Here is a 26738-nt window from a genome sequence, read left to right on the forward strand (position 1 = left end):
TGAGGAGAGATATGAGACTAAGAAGGTTATCTCCTATCCTTCCAAAATGGGCTTTTCTGCATAATGCATTCTTGTGTTTGTCCAGTTTGACTTTAAATTATTCAAACTGTGGGCATCCCTGAAGTAACCTGTTTTGTAACTAGAATCTCAATGAGCCCCTCAGTTCACAGAACAAACCCCTCTGCGTGCCTCTGGAGAGCTGCATGTGCTGATTTTGGATGGGATATGGGCCATGGGATATAAATTGTTCATGGCCTGCCCCAGGGCTTGAGAATGACCCTGTGATCTGAGCTGGGGATCTCAGCTTAAAGAAAACCAGCTGACCATGTGGGCATTAACCTCTCTGTAGGAATTTTGAAGTGCTGTGAGGGCCATGAGGGGTGTAGGCTCCAGTGGAGCCTGGGTTATAGCTGCTCTGTTGGGACAGCATTAATGGTTTGAATTTGGGTTTATTCTGCCATTCTTCTTGACTGCCAGTCTCCAGATCAATGCACAGAGTGGTGAACTCCTTACTTTTCAGAAGCAAAGTTGATGGAAATCCCCAGGGAAGCATTGGACTCCACATTGATCAGTTGGGCTAGTATTTCAGCTTCAGCTGAGCGTGTCTGTTTTGCCCCCTGGAACAGTCCTGGGTAGCTTTCTTTCCCTCCTGGGAGGGAACATTGTACTTTTCACAGAATTCAGAGAATTCACAGAATCACTGGGTTGGAAGAGACCTTAAAGATCATCAAGTCCAGCCAAGCCTCAACACCTCAACTAAACCCTAGCACTGAGTGCCACATCCAGTCTTTTACAAACACATCCAGGGATGGTGACTCCACCACCTCCCCAGGCAGGCCATTCCAGAACTTTATCACCCTTTCTGTGAAAAACTTTTTCCTAATATCCAACCTGTATTTCCCTTGAGGCTGTGTGCTCTGGTTGTGTCAGTGCTGCTGCAGACAGAGCCCAGCCCCAGCTGAGCACAGGCACCTTTCAGGAGCTGTGCAGAGTGATGAGGGCAGCCCTGAGTCTCCTTTTCTCCAGGCTGAGCACCCCCAGCTCCCTCAGGGCTTCCTCACAGGGTTTGTGTTCCCAGCCCCTCTCCAGCCTTGTTGTACATCTCAACATCCTTCCCAAACTGAGGGGCCAGAACTGGACACAGCACTCAAGGTGGGACCTCACCTGTGCCCAGTGCAGGGGCAGAATGAGCTCCCTGCTCCTGCTGGCCACACCAATCCCAATAAAGGAATTTTCTGCTCCCTTGTTGCCTCTGGGATGGTGCACAGGATGTGGAGGCACTCCAAGGATTCCCATTATGGCTCCTTTTCCGTCACAGGACCAGGAGTGCTGCCTGTGGGTCTCGTGTGTCCCCTGGCAGGGAATGCATTTGCTGCTCTCTTACACATATCACAGACAGGGAGAGGAGCACCCAGAGCAATGCACAGCCCAACTCCTGCTGCCTCCCAGCTCCTTCCTGCCACAGGACAGCAGGAGAAATGTTCTTTATTTGTTGATTAGTGCACTGTCTAGGAGAAATAGAGGAGGCAAACATTGAAATGAAAGGTGTGTAGCATTAATATTGCAAATTCCCAGCAACTGTAAACTCAAGCCTACACAATTTAAAATTTGATTAATTTAATCAGGAGATTAAACAATTCTAAGTCCCTTAAGGCCTTTTATGATTTGCTTCTATAATTTCAGGTGTTGAGCTTCTAAAAGAGAGCTGAAGTCACCAAGTAAATTCCAGTACTACAGCATAGCAGAGTGTAGACTGGATCACTCCAAAGGTCAAATTAGTTTCTCTTTTCATCTCCTTGACAGTTGTCAGTAGCCTGGAGAAAGAATATTAGACAAGTGTAAACAGACTCTGTAGCTCCCCCAGCACGTCCTCCCTGCAGCCTGTGGCTGAGGATGTTTCTGTGCCCAAGGCCATGTCACTGGATTTTTCATACAAACACATATAAACTTCTGGCACACACAGAATCCTGGGGCACTGAGCTTCAAAGATTAACTCTCTGCCCTTGGAAAGGGAAAGGAAAGAAAGAAAGAAAGGAAGGTCTTTTGTAAGAAGAGAATAAATTGAAAGCAACATTGCTGTTCCTGTGCCCCTGAGCCCTGATGTGCCCTTCACTTCTTGCTCCATCCCTGCAGTGAAGCCATCAGTTCTGTGTTGCCACACAGGACCTGGCCAGCCCCTAACCCCTTTTTATTTCTAAGAATCAGTAAGGTAAACTTTTTTTTTTTTTTTTTGGGACACAGTGGAATTGCTCCCCTTATGTCCTAGCTCAGTATATCAAGGAACAGGGCTCCCCTCTGCAGTTTAAATTACTGCCTAGAAATCAGAGAAACTGGGACAGAGGCTGACCTTGTGTCTAGTTAGAGCAATCCCTGGATGCAATAAATTTGCCAAACTACTTTAAGCAAGAAATGTATTATTATTTACCAGTGAGGTGAAAAACCCCTTTGGTTTCCCTAAGTGAGGGTGACCAGTGACGTTCTGGAGGTCTCTGCATTACATCAGCAGTATGTTTGGAATGCATGGTGTGGGGAGGGCAGAAGAGATTCCTGTGAAGTTAACATGCTGAAGAAAATGTGTGGGAGCCCAGCCTTGCTGTGCTTCTGCCCTCGCGCTGTGAGTCTATGCTGGAGTGGGGACAGAAGGCCCCAGTCTCTCCTAAGCAGTGTGACTCAGACTTCACTTTGATTTTCAGCCTCCAGGTGAGAATTGCGTAAAACTCACGAGTTTCAAACTGCTCTACAAGTTCTCCACATTTCCAGGAAAAGAGGTGAAGATAAAAGGAAGACAAACTGAGAAATGGAGTAAGGGACAATGAACACAAAAAGGGAGGAAAGAAGAGATGTGTGTCATTGCTTTTCATCTTAGTGGCTTTGCCACCAGGCTGGCATGCTCGTGCATTATAAGGCACTTTTCAAGTTACAGGGTGGTTTGAAGCCGTGGCTGGTATCAGAGATGGGAGTGAAAGTAAAAAGCTGTCTGCCTTCTGCCCTGAAATTCACTCCTTGCCTTGGCTGGAAGCCACTAAACCACAATTAAAATAGCATGAACAGGACGTGTCACTGAAATGAAGATCACAGTGTTCCCTCAAAGCCTCTGGTGGTGCCCTCCCGAGGCCCTGTGACAGAAGGTGAGCTCAGTGTATGGCTTGCATCCCTTGGGCACTGAGGTACAGGAACAAGGCTTTACAAGCACAGCCAGGAATTTATGGCAGGAGCAGATGAGGAGACAAAAACAAGAATATAAAGCAAGCAACAGAACTGGAGACAAGACAATTGCAAGTAAATTGCCTCTTCTCTCCCTCCTTTTCCAGCAATTTAGTACTAAGAACAGGCTCAACATTGTCAGCAGTAAAGAAATGTTCTCTGTCTCCAAGCCATTCAGCATGTCTTCAGTAAATTAACAATTTGACAATCATTGCAACAGCAGAAATCCTCCTTTGCATTGGCACAGCTGTGTGGGCTACCTGAGCTGATAGAGCCCCACAGTGCTGCAAATCCAGGGCCTGAGCCACTGGCCCTTGCACTGTGCAATTTCAGTCCTACTTGGAACTGGTGCCACACACAAAAGATTTTGGAAGATCCTTGGCTTTTTTGAAGCAATCCTTGAAACCTCATGATATTTCACCAGCCTCAAGGCACCTGGGAGTGGCACAGCCCATCTTGCTGGCCATCTTGTTCTGCAGTCTTTCTGTAGAAAACTGTATTGAACTCAATTGTCCAAGCTTGCAGCTAGATGGCAGGGTGCTCTGGCTTCTCCCACTGCTCCAAGTTCTAATTGTGCCCCAGATTTTCTGCTTCTTTGGCACATGTTGGCTCTTGACACCTCTTGAGCTCCACAGCAGGTCTGAGCTGCTTTAGTGTCACATTGACTTGAAGATATGCTCACATGTCCCTTAACCATGAGTCAGTGCCCTGAGCCCAGAGCCACACCTGAGCCTCCTGCTCTGTTTCAGCTGCTGAGGGTGCTTGCACAGCTGCATCCCTGCCTTGAGATCAGCAAATCAGGAACTCCAGGCACTCCTGTGGACTCCTGGCTCAGCACAAAACCCATACTGGGTTTTCTCACTCCATACTGGTTTAAGCATTAACTTAAACGCACACACATGTAAAACCTTTGCTGAGTCAGGGTAAGTTACAGTAAAATCCTGTGCCATGAATAGCAATAAAAGACAAGAAAAAAAAATTTAAGGGCACCATTAACTTGAAAATCCCACTCTGCCTGAAAATCGTATCTATTCTTATTAGCAGTAGGGCTGAGACTGAGAGAAAGTAGCAAAGCATAAAATGTGTCTCCTCTTAGCCTGATAATTGTTCTCTTGATTGTGCTTTGAGCTCTGTTGTTCTTACTGCTTTATTTGTTTTTTTCATGCCTGCTTTGCCTTTGCCTCATGCATTAGCAAGAATCGTAGAATCCAAGAATCATTAAGGCTGGAGAAGACCTCCAAGATCATTGAATCCAGCTATTAATCCTGTTCACCACAAAACCATGTCCCCAGGTGCCATTTCCACATGTTTTAATAACCCTTCCAGACATGGAGATTCCACCACTTCTCTGAGCAGTCTGTTGCAATACTGAAAAGCCCTTTTAGTGAACAAATATTTTCCTAGTTGTAGGAGCATCAGGGGGTAGGACGGTGGGGACAGATGGAGATGAGAGATCTCTGCAGCCAGGTCTGGAACTTGTTTATTGCAAAGGGCCTGGGTGCAGGGCCCTGCTGGGATTTGGGGTTTATTGTACAGGGCCTGGGTGCAGGGCCCTGCTGGGATTTGGGGTTCATTGCAAAGGGCCTGGGTGCAGAGCCCTGCTGGGATTTGGGGTTTATTGCACAGGGCCTGGGTGCAGGGCCCTGCTGGGATTTGGGGTTCATTGCAAAGGGCCTGGGTGCAGGGCCCTGCTGGGATTTGGGGTTCATTGCACAGGGCCTGGGTGCAGGGCCCTGCTGGGAGCTGCCAGCCACAGCTCAGAGTAGGCCCGAGAGAAGAGAGGGGGAGAGAGGATGAGAGGGTAAGAGAGTAAGAGAGGCAAGAGAGCAAAAGGGGTAAGAGAGTAAAAGGGGTAAAAGCGTGAGGTTCCCGTTACAATACAATAAATCTTCTTCCGTGTTGAATATTCTGATTCTCACTAACCAATCTAGTACAAGATACAAATCCTACAGCATTTCCATACAGCCTATAAGAATCATTACATCACCATACTGTGCTACATTTTAAACCCTATAAACTCCTCTTTCGGCCCCTTCTGCCAAGCTGGCAGGGTCTGCTCTGACCCTTGGACCTGTCTGCAAGCAGAGGGTGTTGTTTCATCCAAAGGGGATTACCTTCAGCTGGCCACACCATTGTTGTCCTATTGTTCAGTAACTCAGGTATCTCAAAGCTTGCTTTCATTTCAATCTCACTTATAATTTCTATATTCTCAAAATCTTTTCCCAGACAATCATATTTATAAGGCCTTCCTATTTCATCTTCCCCAACACCTAGTATCTAATCTAAACCTCCCCTGCTGCAGCTTCAGGACATTGGGTGGCTTTGCTCTTGCCTGGGGCACTCTCCTTGCCTTAGGCTGTGCAGAAGGACACTTCCCTGGAGCAGCAGCAGGAGCACCCACACTGCTTTTGCTGGGTTTGGTCTCTGCAGGTGTTTTGCTTCCCCAGTGAATCCTCTGGGCCAGGGGAGCAGCTTTGCTGACTTGCATGATAAGCCAGCAAGGGAACCAGCAGGCATCTTCTGCTGATCAACAGCACCTTTCTCTCCCTTGCCTCTCCACTGCATGAGAGTTAGAAGAATTGTTCAGTTTTTGGAACAGAATGATGGAAAATGGAAATTATTTACCTGCCTGCTCCAGTGCTGAGAGCCAAGGGTGAGTTCTGGGTAAAACTTGTCTTTCATCCCTTTGCTGGGGTAATTTCTGGCTTCCCCATGTGTGTCATCATGTGGCCCCACAGATATTTGTGTTCCTGGCAGAGGATGGAGGGGGCAGGAAGCTTCTGGCTGTGGTATCTGTTTAATACCGTCTCAAGCCATCTTTGCAGGAGCTGTGGTGTTTAACACCATGGAATGAGTGGTGTAATGAAAGGAATAGAAATGCTCTCTGTTAACCAGTGTTCCCAGCTGTTTCCAGCCCTTCACCTGTCCTCCAGTCCCAGCTAAGTGCTCTGGGGTCACTTGCAGCCTGTTTTCAAGGCTTCTCTGCAACCTGGCACCCAACTCTTCCTCCACTGTGCAGCTCTCAGCCTGGGACTGGCAAAAAATGTAATATTTTGTGGTGTGCAGCCATTGGACAGGGAAGAAATTGTGATTTATGGGCCTCTCCCCTCCCTTTCTACCTGCCTGTGCAGGTGTGTCTCAGCATGACAAGCTTTGTGCCAGGCCTTGATGCTGCCTAAAAATTGGCAGGGAAAAAAAAAAAATCTGCTGAAAATTCTGGTAACTCCTCAGTTTTGGAAGAGAAACACAATGTGTGCACCTGGCAGCTCTCAGCAAGTTGCCAGTGAATATATAAACTCTGGCAACTGCTAAAAATCCAGTGACCTGCTGATCTCTGCCCCTCAGCTGCTATTTTAGTTTTGATGCCTACCTGGATTTTGATTTATAGCAATTGGAAAAAGGTGTCTATGTTACAACCACACAAGCTTTTGTACCATGGTAGGGGGGCAGGCACTGTTTATAATGCTCAGAAATTAGCACAGTTGTGTGCTGAGCTGGTTGCTGTTTAGGAAAATAGTTTAGAAAATAAATTTAGATAAAACAGTTGAATAGGAATTCTGAAAAAAGATTTTTGTCAAAGATATGTGCACATCTGGATTTCACAATTTTCTTATTGTCTGTGGAAGGCTTTGATTTCTAATTGCACAAATGTGATGTTTGTCCATCCAAAGATATCCATTATCGATGGACAATAAATCTTTAGCACTGTGTGACCAGGCTGGTTGTTTCCAGAGAAAAGGGGTGAATATAATATGAAATATTTATATACATAATGTGCAGGATAGGTAGCATGAATGCTTCTCTGAAGCAGAAGAAAAAACCCAATATTTTTCATTAATATCTGAAGAAGGAACAAATAAAATCCAAATCGTGCCACTGAATGGATGTTTTCTTGCATTTTTTGTGGCAATGTATGTGCAAAGAGGCAACCCCCCAAATATTTATATATGCATGGCACTAATGGCATTTAGTCACCAGAGGGCAGGGTTTGCTGAGCAGAAATTCTTTCTGCTAAGAGAAATAAGGCTCAGGAAAGAGCTGCTGAGTCCCACTCTCAGTGCTTTAATGCCCTTCCAGCACTCTGCTTCCCGCCCTCCAGTTAAATTCATCTCAGTTTCAGCTTGCTTGTTGAAATCTCCTTGAATAAAATTTATAACTCTCTGTGTGTCCACCTCCAATGTACCCTTAACTCTTTGGTCCAGTTAAGCTGTTTAGGATATATTTATGAGCTTTGTATGTTCAGGGACTATATAACTTTAAAAATCTTTGTGGGTCATAGTCTGTATTCTGGGAAATGTTTAAAAAGTGACAGAGCTCAACAAAGTAAAATTGCAATACAAAAAGAGTCACGGGGAAATTTTTTCTGAACTGAGGTCAGGAAAAAGCCAAAAACTCCAGCAGGAAGGAGTTTCAATTACAGTGAACAAGAATAAATTCTGGAGTTTCTTGTCCTAGGATGGTAATAACCAGACAAAAAGGCTGGGGAGAATATTAAGTATGCTCAAAGTCTTTAACCTGAATTGGTGGCAAAAACATTTGAGGCTTTAAACCTTTCAGACTATGTGTGGCAAATTATTGATCTATTTATGTTATCTGATATTGATATGGAATACCTGTAAGCAGCCTGCTAGAAGGGAAGTTTCTTGAACAATATAAAAGCCCCAGTGTGTTCCCTCCTGTGTTAAAATTGAGATTAAATGGCACAGTGCAAGGACTGATAGGCAGTGAATTATGAGACAGTTGATTCCTCTTAGAAATCCCATGAGGAAAAGCTGATTATGTGTAGGAAGACTTAAATCTAGACCTGTTAGCTTGAAAAGTTTCCCTTTAGCTGCTCTCATCTGTGGCTGAATTTTAATCAGGTTTACTTGTGATTTGCCATATGAAATGTGTGCAAGGTTGTCTGGAGGAAAATGTAGAGGAAAAAAGAAGAGTCACAGAAACAGGCATGAAGCTGTTTGTAATCTCTGAAATGCTTGAGACAGTTTAATTTTCTGTTAGCCTAATTCTGCTTTCATTAAATTCTGGAGTTCCTGTTGCTTTTTTAATGTGTATTATTGGAGAAGTTTTGTCATTTGGTGGAGCAGTTGAATTCTGCAGTAATCTGAGGAACCTGCCTAATACAAGGGGGAGGGTGAGAGAATTTGCTGCTGCAGCTTCTTTGGTTTTCTTTCCTGCTCTGTAAGAGCTGCTCCACTGAAATGCCACTGATCTGCCTCAAATAAATAGTAAGGAATGTGGGAATAGTCACATTTTTGGAGGGGAATGAATGTTTCAGGTTAGTTACATCCTCAAGGGGGGAATAAATATTTAGTCTAAGAGAGAAGTCTCTTTTAAACACTAGCAGAGGTTCTGAAATTAGGACCTTTAACCAACAACATTCTCTTAACCCAATGTAGAATATTAAACCAAATATAAAAGGATTTAGGTAGGAAAGAGTTAGCTGATTAATCATTAATAGTTACTTAATTTGCTTTTTTGGGGAAAAAGAGTAAATTAATAGGAGGGACAGTCTGATGTCTATCAGAGAAGTGGGAAGTTTAACACATGGTGACAGTGTGGAGTCCCCACAGCTCCCACCCTCTGCCCTGGTGTGGTTTGTGGCCCCAGTGCCTGAGACAATCTCTGGTGAATTCAGCCTGTCAAACAGGGAGGGCTCCAATTTCCACGCAGGAAATTTCCTTTTGGAAAGTGGCTCCCATTTACCAAATAGACACCACCTATTTTACATGTGGTGAATTGAGGATAGGAGAGACCAAGAATGTTGCTTGTGCTGGCCAGGGAAGGCTGTGGCACCAAAAGGAATTAACTCCAATTCCAGGCTCACCAGATCATGGTCCATCCCCCCTTCCTGCACCTTTTACCATTCATTATAGAGAAAGGAATTTTATTTTTTTTTTTTCTTCCATGTCTGACTCTTACACAGGCTCACTCTTGGCTTTGCTGTTCATACCTACAATCTTTCACAGAAATATAAGCAGGTAAAAGGCAAGCTAAAAAAATATTTAAAAAAAACCCCCCAAACTTTTCTGGAAAGTTGGTTTCAGAAGTAAGTTGTGGATTTGTTGGACATGTTCAGATTAATGTACACTGCAGTGCAGTGAATATTAAAGGAACTGTCAAGAAGGAAAGTCTGTGTATGGGATAAATTAGGACTCTCTAGGGATTAAAAAGATGTAGGATTTTTATTAAGTAGCTAGCCTCCTATTGAAAAATAATGAGTAGTTTCCATAGCAACCTCACTTTCACATGGAGCAGACATACTGTAGCAACATAAAAAAGAGCAGTATCAAAGAAGGAATAAAACTCAGCTGCACTATTTGGATTTTTAAAAATATCCCTCTGTCCTGAACTCTCTGTTTACAAGGCAAAGATCAGTATATCGGAGAACTTTTTTTCAGAGATTGTAATTGTTATAAATTTCATCCAAGCACTTGGTAAAAGGAAGGGAAATGATAAATATTGCTGAAAAGACAACAGGAAAGGATTATGGTTCTTTTCAGTCTGTACTGTTGATTGAACAAAGGCAAGAGCATTTCAGGTTATCAGCATCTTGTCACAGCCCCACGTCCCTGGGTGAGCTGGGTTTGGAAATGCTGCTGGCATTTCCCTCGTGCAGGAAAAATTGTGTGACAATTTGTGCTACGCTCATGTTACTCAACATCTGACCTGTGCAGAGTACTTGTGAGAAAAGGCCAGAGAAAGTCAAACTCTCCTGGTTCTAAATTCTCAAAATTCAGGTTCCAGTTCCTCTGAAGGTTGACTAAGGGTTCAGATTTCTTCAAGCAAGGCTGGGTTCCTTAATAGTTTCATGGAGAAATCAAGTAGAAATTACACAATCTCAAAAGAGAAAGGCCAACTGACAGCTGACAACTTTGACAGAGGTTTGCTGTGGTTTTTTCATGTCAGTGAAAATCCAGAATTCCCAACAAGTGCTGAAGGCCATGAACTTCCAGGAACTAAATCTCAGGAATGTTTCAGATACACTAACTTTGGCAAGAGGGCCTCTCTCTGTTTTCTGCTCAGGAATAGTCCTCTAAGTGACCTGATTTACTCAGTCTAGAAAGAAAAATTACTATTTTTGTTTTCTAGCCTATCTTTTCGAGAAAAGCTGCAAGGAGATTTTTAAATACAGCTAGAGAGGAGATTATAAATATAAAATTCTAAATCAGGATGCAAGTAAAAAATAAAGTCATTAGTAGTAAGAGTAAGAAGAGACAAAGATGATGAAATCCCAAAGATATCAACATTCTCAACATGTATATAAAAATTGGGCTGTTATCTGGCCAATAATTTTAAAATAGTGTAATTGTACATGAAGAACCATCACAGAGTAAATGTGCTCAGTCCTGCATGAGATTCTTGGTTCACCCTCCCAAAACTTGTGTAATTCACCCATAAGGGTGCAAGAGGCAATGGCAGACCAAATTTTCTGATTGTGTTACATTGACATTTATGTCAATACTAAGGATAATGTGACAAACGCACGATGGGTTGGATCTGTTGAAGGAACACAAACCCCATCTGTTTCAAGTCAGTCACAAATGACACCAAAAAATATGGGTCATATTTGAAGGGTGAGGGAAGTAATGTCTGTGAAAAAAAAAAGATTTGGTGTCATTGAGGGATATCAAGTGAAGAACAAGCTCCCTGTACACTGGTGTGTTCAAAAATGCTCACATGTATTTAACCCTTCAATAAGAAGGAAATAACAGTAGATTTTTACTGATCCTGATGGGATTGTTAATTAAAAATACACATGAGACAAATGCCCATGTTTCAAAAAGTTTTGAGCACAATGAAGAGGATCAAGAGATTTTCTGCTGTTGCATAAGGAGAAACATGTATCACTAAGTTGAGTGAGTTTGAAATATTTGTTTGTTGAAGTGAAAGTTCAGGTCTCTATTGCATCATCTCTCTGATCTGCTTGAAAGAGAGGTAAATAGAGCAGAGTAAAGAAAACTGAAGGTAAGGAAATATTTCCAGAGGAGGCAGGTAGGTTTAGTCTGCTAGCTGAAAAAAATTCCCAAGAAATTAGTAATGAACTCCAGTTTGGGATTTTCTTTAGCTAGGAGTAATGGATTATCTAATTAAAACAGAACATATTCAGAGAAGACCTGCAACCGTCAGGATTTCTGGATAAGTGACTTTAAACATCCTTTCCAGTTGGTGAATGTGTGAGCTTTCCTGATTTGTGAAGCTTTGCCATGGCCACCTGTTGCTGCACTACAGGATTTGCCTCAGGGCAGCTGATTCAGAGCTGTTGGTGTGAGCCTGTTCTGCTCCACCATCGGCTCTGGGAGGCAGCTCCTTTCTCCCCTTTTGCTCCAGGTATCATTCAATCAGCCCAGGCTTGATTAACTCAGCTTACCTCACATTCACCTCTGAGTGCCAGGTCATAAAAGTGAAATTGTGCATATTTACTGCAGGGAAATTGATATCTAACAATTTCCTGTGCTTAGTCCTTTAGAAATGCCAGCAGGTTTATGCTATAAACTGTATTCTTTTTTTTATGGCCCCAGCTCACAGAAATAGAAGGAAACTATTAATTGCAAACAGGTGAAAAATGCCATAAAGATCATGAAATTTTGCTTTTGCAGCAAAAGTTTTTACATAGAGTAAAATGTTTTGAAGCCTGTCCTTTAAAATGTAGAGAGTAGATTAAATTTTGAAGTATCAAGTGTGGTTCCAAAAAGCTTGTATCCTTAAAATTAGGAATTTGCTTATGTGATTTACTGAACTGGGCTATTTGTTAACACAGAAAAGGGCCATTTTCAAGTCATAATGTTGCAAATAGTTGTTTTTTCTTGATGATATTTTCCATCTTTCTTCTTCCTTGTACAGAATTTTTCATATGGCTTTAGTTTCATTAATATTCAAACAAAATTTTACTATAATGAAAAGGTTTTGATTTTAACTCTACAAAGGCAAATTAATAGATACAACCAACAGTCAACTTTTCATTAATACTCTCCAACATTTCTGCTCGGGCTACTAACAACTATGGCAGCTTTCTTGATAAAATACTTCTTAATGCCAAATGCTAATTATTCGTGGGAATATGGTTTTCTGTAGCCCCAGGCTGTTGCAGAAAATGACAGCTTTTGATATTACTAAATAAAATAATGTCTCCCCTGTGGCATTTATTGCGTACCGCGTTTAATGAAATGTAGATTTTTAAGGTCATTTCATTAGCAGTGAACCCAATAGTGTTTGCTTTTGGTGTCTGATTGCACTATAGTAGGGGTTTTTCTTAAATCTGAGTAATTTTATTTTTCTACACAGTTTCTTGGGGTTTCTTGAACTTTCAAAGTCTATTTTCTCAACTTGCATAAAGAAAAAAAATATATGATTGCTAGGAAGAAATCTGTAATGCGAAAAGCTGAGAGATTCCAACTTGTTTTTGTGAAGATCTGAAGTGCATTTCCCCTTCATCAGTTATATGACTCTCCATCCTACATCACGTACTTTTCAATTAATAACTTTTTTTTTTTCCAAATCCATGCCCTTTGGGGAACAGATTTTTATTATGTCAGGAATCCTCTGCTGCTTTTTACAACTGTTCAGACTGTTTTAAATACTTTCCCTGTGAACTATGAAAACCTCTAGCTGCTATGACAAGACTGGATGCTCACCAGAGAGTTGTTTTCTTCTGTGCCTGCAGGCACAGAAGATCCTGAAGATCAAGGCACAAAAGATCCTGACCCTTGGGAATCAGTAGGGAATTTTAACAGTGATGCCATGGGGATGTATCCCAGGCACAGGGGTACAGCCTGCAGTGTTTCTGAAGGGGAAAATCTGTTGTCCTTGCAGGAATTTCTTCCCTTTGGAGCCACCCTAATGACTTGACCCATGTGAGGCCATAACTCGTGGCCCTTGATCAGCCTTTGCAAAGCCTGTCCACCTTCAGGGCGTCCTTGCAGGATGTCTCTGCCTGGCTTTGCCCACCTGCCATTGCTCCAGAGGGACATTTGCACTCCCAATATCCCTTCTAAACATCACTGTAGCGCTGGCCTGTGTCACAGACATCTTTTCATTAAAAATCCTTGCCTCAGGAGTTTTTCCTCCTGAGAAGATGAGAGGCCTCAGGAACAAAATGGAAACTTTGATTATCTGCTGCTGTGGAATGCAACAGGTGCATCTGTGATTGGTCTCATGTTGGATGTTTGTAATTAATGGCCAATCACAGTCAGCTGGCTTGGACAGAGTTATCATTCATTCTTTTCTATTCTATTCTTAGCTAGCCTTCTGAAATCTTTTCCTCTATTCTTTTAGTATATTTTTAATGTAATATATATCATAAAATAATAAATCAAGCCTTCTGAAACATGGAGTCAAATCCTCATCTCTTCCCTCATCCTGGGACCCCTGTGAGCACGGTCACGAGCATGGTTAAATAACTGCCCCTTTTTAGATACCACTAATGATAAAAAACTCCTTCAGGTCTTGTTTCAGTTTCATGCCAAGGCATGCTGCTGGCTGCTGGTGGTGTGTCTTCTTCAAAGGATGGCTGCCATCCTTGCTTATCTCTCTGCAAAGAGTAAAGACCCTTTGAAAGTACCTTCTGCCTCTCTGGAAACTTTAAAAAGCCCTCACCAACCCCAGAGCCAGCTCAGTCGTTCAGAATTTTGCTGGGTTCTGTGTAATTAATTAAGATTTTTTTAAGCCTTGGTGGCCCTGCCCGCCTGTGTATCTAGGTTGTGCCAGTTTCCAGGGTTCCCCTCCACCCCTGTCCCCGCCCCTCGCCCCGGTTCCTGCACAGCCCTGAGCAGCTGCAACCATGGAAGAATTCTTTGTGGAGGAGGCAGCTCCAGTGAAACAGGTAGGAGGGCTGGGGTGGGCACCCAGTGCCCTGAGTGGGCTGTGCTGGATGGAAATATTTGAATCCAACAGGCTCCAGCCAGCTCACAAGCCCCTGCTGCCTGCAAGGATGATAGGATGTGTCAGAGACACATCAGGTGTGGCCAAGAGCAGCCTTTAATTCTGGATGGTGTCCTGGTGTGCATTGGGAGAAAGCTAAAAAGTTCCTTGTGCAACTGGAAATCTCTGTGTTTTGCGCATGGGGGTGGGAGTTGCTGTAATCAAACCTCTGAGTCCCAGGGAAGGGGGAATTCAGCAGGAATGATGCTGAGCAGAGAAGTTCTGAGGTTTTGTGGGAGCAGGGAAGGGGAGGAGAAGTCTGGAGGTTTCCTGTGCAGGCCTGGCTATGGTGGGGGTGTCACTGATCTGCCCTCAGATGGAACTGTTGGCACTGTCATTGCTTCTGTGACCTTTCCATTGCAGGATGTGTTGGACACAGATAACTGCGGACACTCTTGCCGCACAGGTTACTTCAGGGCTGGATTTGTCCTGTCTGCCTTGCATTGACATAGAATGTTTTCTTCTCATGTGATTCCTTTTATTTTGTTGTTGTTTTTATTCATTTGGTTGGTTAGGATTTTTTTTCTGTGAGTTGGTCACTCTTTAACTTAATATTTCTACCTCTGCCAACCCTCTTGTTGCTTCAGCCCTGCCCTAGGCAGAAAAATCTGTGCAAGCAGCACCCTTGGACAAAATTATTTACAGCAATCACAACATGAGGTAGAAATGTGAAGCTGGTTAATGCCATGGAGTTTGACCAAAAAGGATGCAGGACAGCAAGTGACTTGTTATTCTTGCAGGTTCTTTAGGCCAAACCTGTTGTGGGGAGTGCTTTCTTCATTAGGAAAAATGACAGCTGCAGAATTGCCTGTACGCTTCTCTCATTCCACCATACTGATGCTGCAGTGTTTGAAGAGTTGTGCATTAGCACATAGCTGGGGTTTCTATGATGTAACTGTACAAACTGAGTTATTCAGGGTGGAAAAAAAATGTTAAATAAAAGCTAAATGTTTGAACTGGCTTTTTAACCCATGGGCATATTTTGAAATGAGCTATTCTCTTTGGTCACACTGGGGATGTTTCTGCTGCTGCTTTTTGCTGCTCTTTGAGTAACTCCTGCAGACATCTGCAGCATTAGCAGCATCAGATCCTGCCACACTTTTCCAGTGACCCTAACCCAGATAACAGCTGAGAACACACAGTGCACTCACTGTGCTGACAGGTAAAGCTGTGAATACAGGAGAAATCCACAACCTGTGGGAGCTGTGGACGTTGCTGGTGGCCACCACAGTGGTGCAAAATCTGTTTGCTGAAGCAGGACTTCATGTTTGCATGATGGTTCACCCAAAAATACATTTCTCAGGGGATTCATGAGCAGACTCAGCTTGTACCAACTTTGGGAATCATTATGCTGAGCTCTGCTGCATGGGTGGGCAGCTATTCATCTATTGGTCTTGCAGTCCTTCACTGTTACAGTGGGATAACAGCATTCCTTACCTCCTGGGAATGTGGTGAGGATAAATACTGCATCAGCCTGCCAGATGCTATGGGACTGTAGCTTCATAAGAGGGCCATAAGTGGGTAGGCTATGTTCACTTCATGCCTGAAATGTGTTTTGGAGCTGTTAGGGAAGTTGAAGAAGAATTTGAGCTCAGTGAATCTAAAGTGCTCAGGACATTCATCTTAAAATAATATTTGGAAATGGAAGATTAATATTTGCAAAGTCATGTCATGTTTCAAAACTTTTTATAAACTGAAACCTCATTGTTTCCAAACCAATTTGGCAAATAGCTGTACATTGAACTTCACAATTTTTTTAGTGGATAGCTGACAGTACTTGTGTGAAGACTGAGGAGTTAAGTTCCTGTGTTAAATAATGAAGTAGGCACATCAGTAACAGGCTACCACTTCTTTAAGCAGATTTGAGTAATTTAGACATAAACTTATAGTTCAGTCTGTATGGGCAATTTGCTTGTGCTGGATAAGTGGTTTTTCTCTGCAGTGATGGAGGTACAACAGGACTCCATCTTAATGTTAGTGTCTATGTGGAATTTATGACTTTGCCCTGTTAAAAGGCCAGTTTCCCTTGGGAGTGGTGTGTCAGCATGTAAAAATCACTGTAGGATCCCTACAAAGGGTTGTGTTCAGCTGTTTCCTTTACAAGTACCCCTGGAAGCAGGAACTGGGGAAAAGTGGCTTTGAATTTCTGAAATTCTGAACTGAGGACATTTTTTTGTGTGTGTGTGTTTTTCATTTAATACAATGATTATACCTTTCTACAGATTTCCACATGCTTGCAGTCATTTTTCAAAGGCTGATGTTTTAATATGAGTAGGAGAGTTTGTGCACTATATCTGCATATTTGTTCTGTAAGCATTTTTGATAATGGAAGAGGGAGTACAATTAAAGTTTTCAAAATTGTAATTGCAAGCACTCTCAAAGAGGACGGGCATAGAATTTCAGATGATCATGATAAATGTGAGTGGCAGTGTGAAATCAATAAGATAAAAGTCAAGAAAAACAAATGCTGAGTATTGAAGTTAGGAAGGAAACTCATTTGACACCAGGAAAAAATGGGGAATAACTGCCCAAGCAGCTCCCTGCAGAAAAGGGGGTTTGTGGTTTTCTTGGATGCTGACAAGTCAAATATAGATCCAAAATGTGTGCAACTGCAGAAATGGTGGTGCTCATTCCAGGATATATTGATGGTTGTATTTAAGTTTTGGGAAGTAATTATTCAGTTCTGTTTGGTACCAGAGAAGTCTGAAATTGAATGCTGGGTGTAATGCTTGGAGGGAAATTAGGGAAGCTGGAAGGACTCCAGATGAACTCAGAAGGGTTGAGGAACATGAAAGAAATGTGAAAAACTGTATTCATTTAATTGAATAAAAGAGAAAACTGAAGAGAAAAAAAATATAAGTGTCTTAGCTATGAAAAGGCTTTTTTTTGTAATGAAGTTTTCTACTGGGAAATTTTAATTTGCAACAAAAATTTGTTGGTCAACAAAAATTTTGTTGGCAACAAAAATTTTAGAAGAAACTTTATAATTATACATAGTTTTAAGAAAGAATGAAGAGTACTTTTTGTGAAGAGAACAATTCAGAACAGAGGACACAAACATCTGTCAGTGGTAGTTGGGAAAATTTGCTGTAAGGGACTGAAAATTCCCCTGGGCTGTCTTCAGCAGAGTCTTTCTGTACATTTCATTGCTATGGAATGTGCAGGCTATGTGCTATGCTCAAAAATGATTTTTTTTCCCATCAGAAGAATGTTGTGGTGGCTTAGAAGAGAGATGCAGAAACAAGAGCTATGTAGGTGCAATCAGTAGTGTCCAAGGAGTCAGGGGAAGGGTGTGGATGTCAGGGCTGTTTCTCACAGAGAAAGGGGTTTGCTGCTTTTGATGTCCTTCAGGTTAAGTGCCAAGGCGGCATTCCTAAACACCTGGAGATGAATGGCTATCAACAAAACAGGTCTTTATAAATACCCATTTTTGGAAGAATTATGCTTTTTTAAATGGAATGACTGATCCTACATTGCTCAATGCCATCCTCTAACATCAGGTAACCACCTGTCCCTACCACAGAATTAGCTACCAACATGTTTGAGATCATTATTTAATAGCTATCCCATCTTTTAACTAAAAAGATATTTCACTATATTATGTGTTGAGTTGGTGCACATGTAAATAAGAGGGTGAGTCAGAGAGAACTTCAAGGGTAACTCCTATGATTATTTTCCTGAAAAAGTTCCCATTTTACTGCTTGGCTAGCAGGGAAAGAGCTAAACCAAAAAATGTTTTCCCCACGGGTTCCATTAAACAAAATCAGGCATCAAGCCTTGTCATGTGCCCAGTTTTAAAGAAAGAACTATAGCTGTTATGTAGCAGGCAAAGAGTTTTTGTTGTGAGTCACTATCTAGCAGAATCCTCAAGTGAAAACAAGCACAAACAGAGGCTGGGTGGGGAATGTGTTGAAGGAATGTGTTCCTTCCTGAGTGAAGAAATTTGGGGGTGTGGGTTGATGAGAAGCTCGGTGTGACCAGGCAAGGGGTGCCTGCAGCCCAGAAACCCAATTGCGCCCTGGGTCGCATCAAAAGCAGAATGGTCAAGAGAGAGGATTGTAGGGGGATAGAATATAAGAAAATAAGGATAGTGTAGAAAGAAATCTTACCCCTAAGGAGTTGCAGCTGAGCCAATTATCAAAGATTAGGAACAGGCCTGACTTTAACAGGCCACAGCTGTAACCAGTGAGAAGAAGAGTGTTGTAAGAGTGGGGTGGTGTTGAGAAGGGAACTGGAGTCAGCTGGCTGCTTTGTGAAGAAGAAAGAGTCTGTGCTCTGTGGAGATGCCTACGGGAAACACCAGGACGGTAAGGAACTTTTGTGATAAGGGGACAACAGCGTGGGACCTGTGCAATAAGGTGACAACAGGGAATTCTGTCCCTCTCTGCCCCTTCTACTCTGCTCTCAAAAGATCCCACATGGGGCTCCCAACATGGGAAGGACGAGGAGTGTTGGACCAAGCCCAGAGGAGGCCATAAAAATGCTCAGGGGGCTGGAGCACATCTGCAATGAAAATGGGCTGAGAGAACTGGCTTGTTCAGCTTGGAGAGGAGAAGGATCTGGGGAGACCTGCCAGTGCCTCAAGGGGTTAAAAGAGAGCTGGAGAAGGACTTTTTGCAAGAGCGTGGAGTGATTGTGCAAGGAGTAAAGGATTTAAAGTGAAAGATGTTGTATTTAGAATAGATATTAGAATGGAATTCTTAACTGAGAAGGTGGTGAGGCCCTGGCACAGGCTCCCCAGAGAAGCTGTGGCTGCCCCATCCCTGGAAGTGTTCCAGGCTGGGTTGGATGGGGCTTGGAGCAACCTGGGATGGTGGAAGGTGACCCTGCACATGGCAGGAGGGGTTGTGCTAGATGGTCTTTAAGGTTCCTTCCAACCAATCCATTCTGTTTCTATGACTTATAAATGAGGGTGCTGCTGGTGGGTATTCTTGGATTTCTAAGCCTACTGATATTTAGTAAGGTTATAATGCGAAATGTGAACAACTTTTAGAGCTTTCTGCTGAGAAGAGAAGTTGTTAGAGCTTAAGGACGATTTAACAGAGCAAACTGACATTTTAAGAAGCACACTGCTATGTCATACATTTTGATCACTGTGATGGAGCTTTGGATTATCTGTTGGTGTGAAAATCCAGAAATCAAGTATAAAGCATGACAGGGGCTAAAGCCATTAGAATACATCTGGTTAACTTTTTTTTTTTTCTGGAGTAGAACAGCCCAACCAACAACTTATTCCCTTGATGGTTATGACTCATGATCAGACTGCTTGAGTTTCCACAATAAAGTTAGAGGAAATAAGAGAATGCTGTACTATGGTATCACTAGAGTTGGATCAATGAGCAATTAAAATAAATTTACCCAATTAACTTGGCCTTTTCTTCTATTCTCCAGCTGTTTTCAGATCAGCCTTGTCTCCTGTGTATTTGTCTTTGCCATTGAGTACAAAACACATTTCTGTATCTAGATCTCTGTAAATTATGATTGCAGTGTTTTTCCTGTTCAGTGGCTGATTAATAAATTCTTTAAAGAATGCTCTAAAAACAACACACTCTTTTCTGGTTAGGTTGTTTAGCTATTAACCAAGCATCTTGAAATTCACAGATTTTCAGATTTCCTGAACATGCTCCTAGTTATTTTCAAGTATATTTTTGTAGCCTCCAGCGATTTCATAAGCCAGACCTCTCCATCTTTTTAGCAGTCCTAAACTAGTTTTTCTTTTATGAATTTGTCTATTAGCTTTTGAATCCACATCCCTTTTCAGTGCATTAGATACAGTGTTGCATAATTATCATATTGAAAGATAGAATAAATAAGCATTCCCTGCTCACCTTTTATGAGCACACCTACTTGTTCAGACCCTTGTCCTATGTGTTTTTTCTGGTCTGTTCCCTGTTTCTTGCCTAATGACTTGCAGCATTTGACTTGCATCCTTGACAGATCCTGATCACCAGGTGACATTTTCATAGATCTGTTTGTTTTAACCCAAGCTCTCCCCTCTGCGTGCTAATTACTGAAAACCCATCACTCTCTATGTAAACTTTAGGGTCATTCTTCTTTGTGCATCACTTTGCCTCTGTTTAAACTGGGCTCTTGTGGGACATTTCATCATTTCCTCATCCTTGAGGGTTTAGCCTCAAGACACCTGAGAGCCACTTGAGCAAATCCCAGTTTCATTCTTTCCTATCCCCCAAACTCTCTGTGACATCTTGGCTCCTCTCTCCATTTGTTGTTAGAGCTGGTTTCTGCCTTTAATTTTAGCTCCTCTGAGGTTGGTGGATCCAATCACTGGGATGGATGGATGGATGGATGGATGTCCCTCACATGCCATGCTAAACTCTCTTTCCAGGTGGTCTCCAACCTGCTGGTTTGATGCAGTAATTGATGGTGCTCATTTTCTATCTGCTGGCATAACCAGAGATGTAGTCCTTTAGTTCAGTAAGATAATAATTTTGCTACAAGTTAAATAATAAATCATAAAATAAACTGTCATTTTGGGGTCCTTTTTATGATTCCTGCAGTGCTGCCACTACACCTTGGGAAATTATGCCATCTGAAAAATTTAGTCCATCTATGGAGATGCTTTGTCAGTGGTTTAAAAATTGGATATGTGAGATTTATGGCTCTGAAAAACCAATGATTTCTATTCTCAATGCTTTGTCAAACCTTGCTTGGCTTATGCTGCCCATAAACCAGTCTAAGCCTTGGTGTCTATAAGGGAATATGTTTTGGTGATTAACAAGGTGTTGTTTTCATCATATATTTATTACTCTGAACCTTGTCAGAACAGTTCTGATCCAGCACATTTATTAGATTCTGTCTCTTCATGCCACTGTGATAGTTTCCTCTGCCTGGTTGCAACAAAATTAAAAAAAAAAAAAAAAGCCAAGGAGCAATGTATATATTTACATAGATTGCTTGGAAAGGTGCTCAATAAAATATTGCTGTGTTTTTATGTTCTGAGAATGTCTTGAATTGCAGCCTTAAGCCAGATGATAAATTCCCTCAGTCAGGTATGGCTGAGTAAGTTCTTCCCTTGATAAGTCAAAATAAAGATGTGCGAGTGGCTGTTTGGAGAATTTGTTAGGTGAAAGAAATACAAAAGTTAGTGGCTTTAGGAAATGCAGTGAAAGTGGGAGAGTGGATATGCTTTCAAAGCCTGGGACTGCTCTCCTTTGTTTAGTTTTAGTTTAGATTAGATTCTAATCATGTCTGTGATGTGATTAGAATACAGATTTATTCCATGGTAAGAAGAAATAACAAAAAAACTCCTTTTCTTTTAACAGTAACCAGTAACTTTGGGTAATATGTGTCCCCTTTTCTATGTGTTTAATGGAAATTTCACCAACACTGTCACTCACTTCACCTTGCAATTAATAAATAAAGTATCCCTGCAGAATCATAGAATCAGTGAAGTTGGGAAAGATCTCTAGAATTGCCAAGTCCACCCTAAACCAAGTGGAGAGCCACATCTGCACACCTCCAGGACTTGTGCCCAGCGTTTCCCTCGAGCCTGTTCCAACCTGTTTGACAACCCTTTTGGTGAAAAAATTTTTCCTAATATCCAACGTAAACCTCCCCTGGCACAACTTGAGGCCATTTCCCTGTGCCCACTTGATTTTTATGTGGGAGAAGAGACCCACACTGACCTCCCCAAACCCTCCTTTCAGAGAGTTGTAGAGAGTGATAAGGGTGCCCTGAGTCTCCTTTTCTCCAGGGTAGACACCTCAGATCCCTCAGCTGCTCCTCATAGGAATTCCTTGCTGTTATTTAGAAATATTTGAAGGAAGGTTTTTCAGAAGCACAGCAGGCAGGTGTGCTGATGTTCTTTGAAAGTCAGCAGAAACAGTCATCATTCTTGTCCCATGTAATTAAAGAACTGATGGTGCAGTGCCTGTTTCTGGGTTTGCACCCCTGTGCTTTGGGAGTAGCACAGTATCACTCTACAATGAAACGTGAAAAAAAAAATCATTTTAGCTCCAAATGAAAAGCTCATTTCCTCCTTTGAGCTTTAGTGCCCCATAATGTGCTTTATCTGCCAGGATGTTGATGTGTAAGCATGGGAGCCTGCATCTTTCTACATTAGTAGGATAGAATTGCAGTTGGTATAAACCACAATTAAATAAAGCTATGGAAAGAGAAGACAAAGTTAGTAGTGGCTAGGAGATGTTTATTTTATTTTGTTCTATTTTAGTTATTTTTGCTGTAGACAGGAGTTGGAGCTGCTAAAATTACTGGTAATTTTCTCCCCAAATAAAGTGCTTTTCAATTTACGTTTTAAATACTTTCTTTTTAAATACATTCTACTGCATCTATAAATGTCAGCGAAACCAGTTTTAAAAATCTAGCTAATGTCTGCATTTTGTATCATATCCTGATCCGGCTTTTTGCTAGGCATATTTTCTTGCCATTTTTCAGTGCATCTGATAAAAATGTTGCATATTTTCACGTCCTTCCCTGTCTCCAGCTACTTTCAGACTGCAGGTTTATTTAATAATTAAACACTGTCGCAGCAGCCACTTGTTAATAAGGGTATGAGAAACTTGGCAGTGATTTCCTGAGTCCTTATTAACAAAGAAGAAGAGAGAAACACGGAGGGCATGAAAAGGATCTCTGAGAACATAAGGGCTGTAAGGACTCTGTAACAAAGGTCTCCCAAAGAGCCCTCCAGAATAAGACACAGCTTAAAATTCACCCAGAGCTTTTTGCCAGTGCAGCCATCTGACCCTCCCTTATCAGAGGACCCTTATCAGAGAGCCTTTGCAGAAGGCACATCTATTGTATTCACAGGGAATGTCCCTACCAAGGCAGGAATGATGCATCTGACTCCATGTTCTCAGAAGGCTAATTTATTACTTTATAATACTATATTATATTAAAGAAAACTATACTAACTATACAAAAAATACAGAAAGGATACTTATTAAAGATTATGCTAAAAGATAATAATGAAAACTTGTGACTCTTTCAAGAGTCTTGACACAGCTTGGCCCCGATTGGCCAAAGAGTCAAAACAACTTACAGCAGAATCCAATGAAACAATCATCTGTGGGTAAACAATCTCCAAACACATTCCACATATGAGCAAAACAGAGGAGAAGCAAATGATATAAGAATTGGTTTCCTTTTCTCTGAGGCTTCTCAGCTTCCCAGGAGAAAAATTCTGGGCAAAGGGATTTTTTTCAGAGGATGTGAAAACCACAGAACATGGACCTGTTGGTGCAGGAATGTCAGCAGGAGGGGTGAGAGGCTCAGTGTGGGGACAAAGGTGCAAACAACCCTTTCCAGGGTGTGCCTTTGCCTCAGTGAGGGGTCGTGGTGTCCCCTCTGATGCACAGGACACAAATGTGACTGTGCAGTCTATTTAAAGCTTTCTTCCATACTCATGGATGCTGGTGGGAATGCTGGAACCTCAGGGCAGACTCCTGCATGGTGGGAAGCTGCTGGAGGATGTGTCTCAATGAGGGCAGATGCACCTGCTGCAATCAAATTCAGGCACCAAATGCCAGTTCTCCCAGCTGCTTTGTGCTGTCCCTGCTGTGACACCTCTTCCCTGACAAGTGTCTGTGTAATCCTGAGAACTGATCCTTATTACCATTTTTCAAGCCTAAAGTTTCTTTCAGAAAGATTTTTTCCTTAAAGAATTTTGACAGCTAATGCAATCTTCAAGTCATTTTCCTGCAATCAGCTCCTCACCCATGACCTCTCCTGCCCATTCCGTGGAGAGGTTTGTGTCCTCCATCAGCCTTGCACAGACTCTGTGTCCCACATCCACTGAGTGCTGGGCTCCAGCTGGGTGTTGGGTGCCTGGAACTGAAACCAGGGAAAAGAGCAGCAATGGTTTGGGAGGCATTTCAGGAGACAGCTCAGGGCAGCTTGAGAAAATGTGATCCAAGAGATCCAGCCCAGTATATTTCTGCTATACTGACTGTAGCAGCAGCATCCTGTCCAACCTCAGGTACAGAGTCACTCCTCAGCAGCCCTTCAGATTAATAAAAAGCATTAAAAGTCAGATTATCACAAGTCTGCCAAACAGCAGCTAATATTAGCACACTGCTCTTCTGTCCCAGTGCACAAAAACAACTGATGAGAGGACACCAAAGTCACGCTCACCAACTACAGGAAGGAAACCAAAGGCATTTTATATTTCATCCTATCAAGCTGTATTAAAGCTCAATATAAAGGCATTTGGGAATGAAGTAAACAGGGGCTTTAGGTACACAGCAAGTGCAGTCCTGGTGGATGTACTCATGGTGTAGCATTTCAGGTAATGACTGCTCCTGATTAAACAGCAGAGACCAAGCAAGACCTTGAGCTGAGAAGGTGTCAGTGTTCCTGCAGGATTCACTCCTGCTGCATGTTGAAGAGGCTCTGTGTTTGAGTAAGGACATATTCTGTGTCTGGGTACCTGTAAGGACACATTTTGTGTCTGGGTTTGAAAGCGCAGCTTCATCCATTCACTCAGACTTGCAAAACTGTAATGGAAATTTATCTGCTCAGCCACAAAGACTAATCTTCCAGCTTTAGCAGAATGGAAATACTAATGGCAATTTACTTGCCCATCAAAAATAATTACTCATCCCAGCTGAGCAGGCAAGTAAAATTTGCAAGACTCAATTAACTACCTGCACTGAGGAGAGTTTATATGATATTCTTGTTGCCAAGCACTTTGATTCTTACTGGAGCTGTATAAATTAACCACTTCAGTGCTTTCCAGGAAACCCCATGGGTCAGAATTCAGATTCCTTGACACCTTTTGCACTGTTAAGAGTGGCTTATACAAAGGAGAAGTTAATAGAAAATGTCTACATTAGGTAATAGGAAATGTCTACAGTAGCAAAGTAATTGCTACCAGATGCATTGGTGGCAAATACATAATGCTAAATGATACATAGTAATAAATGAACTGACACTGTATAAAAATGAGCAGCATTTTTTGCAAATCTTTTAATGCTTTAGTCCTCACTTAGCCAGTTGGGAACCACACGTGGAGCTGAGACCTGCTGAAGCAAAGCCCAGCAGTGAGGACTGGTGTGGAGCCAGTGCAGAGGTGCTTGTGAAGAGGTTAATTCCATGGAGAAATTATCCTCATATTTGCTACTGTGCCTCCAGAGTGAATGTCCTGGTTAATTCCACGGAGAAATGATTCTCACATTTGCTACTGTGCCTGGTCCTGGTCCTCTCTGCTGCCCACCACAGCCCAGCCTTGGGGGACATGGTGGAATTCCTGTGCTTTTGTTCTGCCTTGATGAGGAGACACAATGCTGTCCTGGGTGCTGTGGGGAGGAGAGGATGCAGATGGATTTCAGAATTTTAACAATGTGAACCTCTCATCTTAGGGTTGTGATAAGGGAAGTCACTGGATCACAAAAGGGAAAAGTTTCTGATAAATAAAGCACAAATTTATCCACATGCCAAGGGCCTTCCTTATGGTTTCTGTGAGCCTGCTAGGGATGTTCCTGGAAAATGTGGGACCAGTGCTCATTACCTGTGGGGACATTGCATAGATGCATTTATGCCTCCCTTTGTGTGAGAGAAAGATTCCTTGAGCTGTTTTCTAGACCCTTCCAAATACCCCAGCAGCTTAAAATTTTGTTCCAAGTTGCTGCTTCCTACTTCTGTGAAGGTAAATATTCTCTAGATAGGCAGCTCAGGGTCTAATTTCTGACAAAGAGGAGTTTAGTTCAGGATTTATATAATGAAGCCTTGAATGCAGGGTAAATTGAACAGCTCCATTTGTTCACACATAAATCACAAATCACCTGCAGCCTGAGTGGCTGTCCCCTAAATATCATGGGGAAATGGGTCATGTTGCAGGTCTGAGTCACACACTTAAATAGAAACATGAAAATCAGGAGACAGCAGGCTGTCAACTCATCAGGCTCATCACCTGGCTTGTACTGAACATGCCCTGAGACCCAGAGCAATGTCTGCTCCACCATCAAATCAGCTCAGTGCAAATCTTGAAAGGTACCAACTAAATATAAATGTGAAAGGCTCTGATGACATAAATGCATTCAAAAGTCATTTTTTTTTTTTTAACCATGCCTGGATAGGGATTTAGAGCGGATATTTCTGAATAGTCTAAGAACATAAAATGATTGTTACTGAAAAAGGCCAGGACAGGAAGACTTTGGTATGTTCTGACATTTTTTATAGTTAATACTGAGACAGTATGCCAAAAAATAGGGACAAATTAATAAAGAATTTGCTTCTTAAAATAAAAAATCCCTTCCATCTATATTAAAACCCATAGTCCACCCACCAGTTAATTAAGCCTGCAGCAACATAATGACCATTCAGCATTAAGCACTCTGAATTAGGTAACAAATTTGCTCAGCCAGCCACAGGCATTAAATAACCATACATACATAACTTCCACTAGTCAATAAATCAAAGCTACACAAAATCATTACTCACTTTCCTGCACATCTTTTCTTCTCTGAGATTTCTGCTTTCTTTCCAATAATTGTGCACATTAAAGGCTTTTTCAGAGTGTGTTTTGAAAGGGCATTGTTGAGATGAGCAAGGAGAGGGAGCAAGTGCCAAGACTCCAAGGAATGTTCTGCTCAGGTCCTGCAAGAAGGGGCTTATACCTCTCTTTCTTGCAAATGGAT

At 42.2% G+C, this 26738-nt stretch overlaps 1 protein-coding gene across 4 annotated transcripts in view; it reads left to right on the forward strand.

Moving 5' to 3' along the window:
• DPP6 (dipeptidyl peptidase like 6) overlaps nt 1-26738 on the forward strand; it is a 574879-nt gene that overhangs the window by 172732 nt on the left and 375409 nt on the right. Inside the window, exon 1 of one of the 4 annotated variants that reach the window (XM_063181699.1) lies at nt 18116-18431. The exons of the other annotated variants lie outside the window; for them this stretch is intronic. Coding sequence (XP_063037769.1) covers nt 18408-18431 — 24 coding nt within the window. The 5' untranslated portion in view covers nt 18116-18407. Of the gene's footprint in view, nt 1-18115; nt 18432-26738 lie in introns of those variants that run through there. 4 annotated transcript variants of the gene reach the window in all.

This window comes from Melospiza melodia, chromosome 1, assembly GCF_035770615.1.
Source record: "Melospiza melodia melodia isolate bMelMel2 chromosome 1, bMelMel2.pri, whole genome shotgun sequence".
NCBI classification, from domain to species: domain Eukaryota; kingdom Metazoa; phylum Chordata; class Aves; order Passeriformes; family Passerellidae; genus Melospiza; species Melospiza melodia.